At 43.7% G+C, this 2,804-nt stretch overlaps 1 protein-coding gene across 1 annotated transcript in view; it reads left to right on the top strand.

Annotated features, from left to right (window-relative positions):
• gatad2b (GATA zinc finger domain containing 2B) overlaps window positions 1-2,804 on the top strand; it is a 42,359-nt gene that overhangs the window by 31,814 nt on the left and 7,741 nt on the right. The window contains exon 4 of the mRNA XM_037693600.1: window positions 1,189-1,320. Within this exon, the coding sequence (XP_037549528.1) occupies window positions 1,189-1,320 (132 nt within the window). The remainder of the gene's footprint in view (window positions 1-1,188; window positions 1,321-2,804) is intronic.

Genomic DNA, 2,804 nt, shown 5'->3' with positions numbered 1-2,804 from the left:
TCACAAACCCTGCTTCACAAACCCTGCTTCACAAACCCTGCTTCACACTGATAGGATGTCGGAAATGGCAACAGGGTTTTCTGTGCTTTTGTCATAATCTCCAGGGATTCTGCCATGACTTTAATCCAGAACACTGGCAGAGTTGTTGTCTCAATCATACTTTTAAGGCCGCCGTCATTTGCCATCTCCATCTGTTGATCTTCTTGCATAGACATGCAGCCCCTTTAAGAAGGTGTGACTGAGGCAAACATCTTGACCTGCGTCAAGAGCGAGTCGTAGAGAGCGAGTCGTAGAGAGCGAGTCGTAGAGAGCGAGTCGTAGAGAGCGAGTCGTAGACAGACGTGGCGGAGAGAGCGAGTCGTAGAGAGCGAGTCGTAGACAGACGTGGCGGAGAGAATTTGGAGAGACTCCCAAATAAAACATTGTTCAGAATCAGATGCTAAATAAAAAGGAAATAATATAAGTTATGTATTATTTCTGTGTGGTCCGGTACCAATTGACCCACAGACTGGTACTGGTCCGCGGCCCAGGGGTTGGGGGCCACCGTTCTAGGTGACTGTGGTCTTCACCACCTTCAGGTCATGACCAAGTTCCTCCTGTGTGGTTGTGGACTGGTCCCTCCCCATTCTCATCATCATCCTCACCTCATGTAGAAGGTTTGGATGGACCTCCAGACTGTGGCCCAGTATATTTAGCTGGTTGGTTGTAACCTGTATCTCACATGGACCATATGGACACCCGGTGGGAGACGGAGCTGGTTGGGTTGTGGAGACTCAAACTGTCTCTCTGACATGCAGAAAGTTTTGTAAAGTTTTATTTCTTGACTCCAGTTTATATTCTTCATATTAAACTGGAGCTACAAATCAAAAACTTGTTTTTTTATGAACAAACTTATAAAATCAGCAGAGGTTCAATAATAATTTCACCTCCTTTTATTGTGTTGCAAATAATTTATTACAAGTGTTACAATTGGGCTCTTTACATCTTTTTACCCAGTTCTGTAGAAAAGATATCGTTCCGTTTCAACTACACTCTGGAACATGCAGGGATTGAAGCTTTTTTTTGGGGGGGTGGATCATTGCACTGCAGCTCAGTGGTTATAGTATAAAGCTGTAGTTGCATTTATTGTAACAGGTTGGCATCAGTTTGTTACGAGCACTGAGCTCTTTGTTGGTGCGTGTGTTTCAGGGGAAGACGGGCGAGGAGAGGCAGCAGATGATCAAAGCTCTGAGAGAAGAGCTGCGTCTGGAGGAGGCTCGCCTTGTGCTGCTCAAGAAGCTCCGGCAGAGTCAGATGCAGAAGGAGAACATGGTGCAGAAGGTCAGTACTGCTGCCACAAGCTACACCTTTACTGCCAGAGAAACGAGCACACTCCCAGCTCTGGACATTCAAGGTGTCCGAGCACCAAATGTGGTTTTTGTCTCCTGTTGTGGAGCTAAGAGGAGACAACCCCCCCCCCCCCCCCCCGAACTGGATCACTCCACAAATAAGCAACATGTTAACTTCTTCTTTGCTGTGTGGCTGCATCTACAAGAAAGGTCACTATCAAAACTTGGGTTGCCATGTCAAAATCCAAGATGGCCACCCCATCATCTAAGGAAACTATGCTTTCTAGTTTTTATGTTTTAGTAATTGCATTTTAAATGTTTGTATGTTTCAAAACAATGCTTTCCAGTGCCATAAACATGAATGTTTAGCGTACTTGCATTCTCTATAAAGATCCAGTCCAGAAAAACACTTGTCTCCCAAATTACAAACATTCACTATTCAAACCCCTCAGAGACGAGGAACTTCAGAGTACTGCTTGTTATTTGCTTTCAGGTGGGAAAATATTCACTAACTAAATGCCTGACCGCCGCCAAACAGACAGACAAACAAACATGGAGGCCACAGCGGCTCTACAGTCACCATTACTATAGACAAAACTCTGCTGCTTATTAATCAGGTCAGATATGACCTCATCATTCAGTCAAATAACTCATCAGTCCTCTGCAGCGCTGTCAGCCACCTGACACAGCGCTGACATGACTAAACATGGAGGCCGGCTCTGAGCTGAAGACGTATTTATAAAGCTAAACTAGGAGCATTACATCACTCGCACGTAACGTGAGTGGAGATGATCCTACAGTCTAACTGAAGGAGTCCTCCTGTCCAAAGGTCTGGACTGGACTCACTGAGTCTCCATCACCACATGGACTCAGACATTTTATTACCAAACAGGAGTCCTTCTCTTAAATCTTCAGCTCTCATTATGTCTGTGATTTATGAATATTCAGAGTTTGTTCAGAGATGTTATGAAGATGTGTTGTGTGACTTGACCCTCATTATTCCAAACTTTATTCATAATCAGCGTTGGCTCAGAAGACTCATGGTATGAAGAACTGTCCCTTTGTGTTCTCTAATGGACCGAGGGTTAATGATTTGTGAATTAATATTCAAATAAAAAAACTTGGGAATCTTAACCCCAGAGTGCTCGCCTGTATGAGGCTTTGTGTTTTGTGTAAGGAACATGTTGGCGTTGTTTTCCAAAAGAAAAATGACTTAAAGCTCTGAGTGAGATGTGCCCCATAATATGGTAAACTGTCTCGCAATGAGCTTTTGTGATTGCACAAGTAGACCTTAAATAGTTTATGAATAAGTCTGTGTTTACAGTTGCCATGTAAAGTTGTAAATATGGATGAGGTCATTCAGAAACGAGCAATCGATACGGTTTTTGTAAAACACACCTTTGAGTTCTGGTGTTCTTTAATGTTTGTTTGTTAGTCTGTCGTGCATTTTCACATCTGTCTGCGTAGCTCGACGTC

This window comes from Nematolebias whitei, chromosome 19, assembly GCF_014905685.2.
Source record: "Nematolebias whitei isolate Nwh7 chromosome 19, NemWhi1, whole genome shotgun sequence".
NCBI classification, from domain to species: domain Eukaryota; kingdom Metazoa; phylum Chordata; class Actinopteri; order Cyprinodontiformes; family Rivulidae; genus Nematolebias; species Nematolebias whitei.
This window is presented reverse-complemented; position numbering and strand designations above follow the sequence as displayed.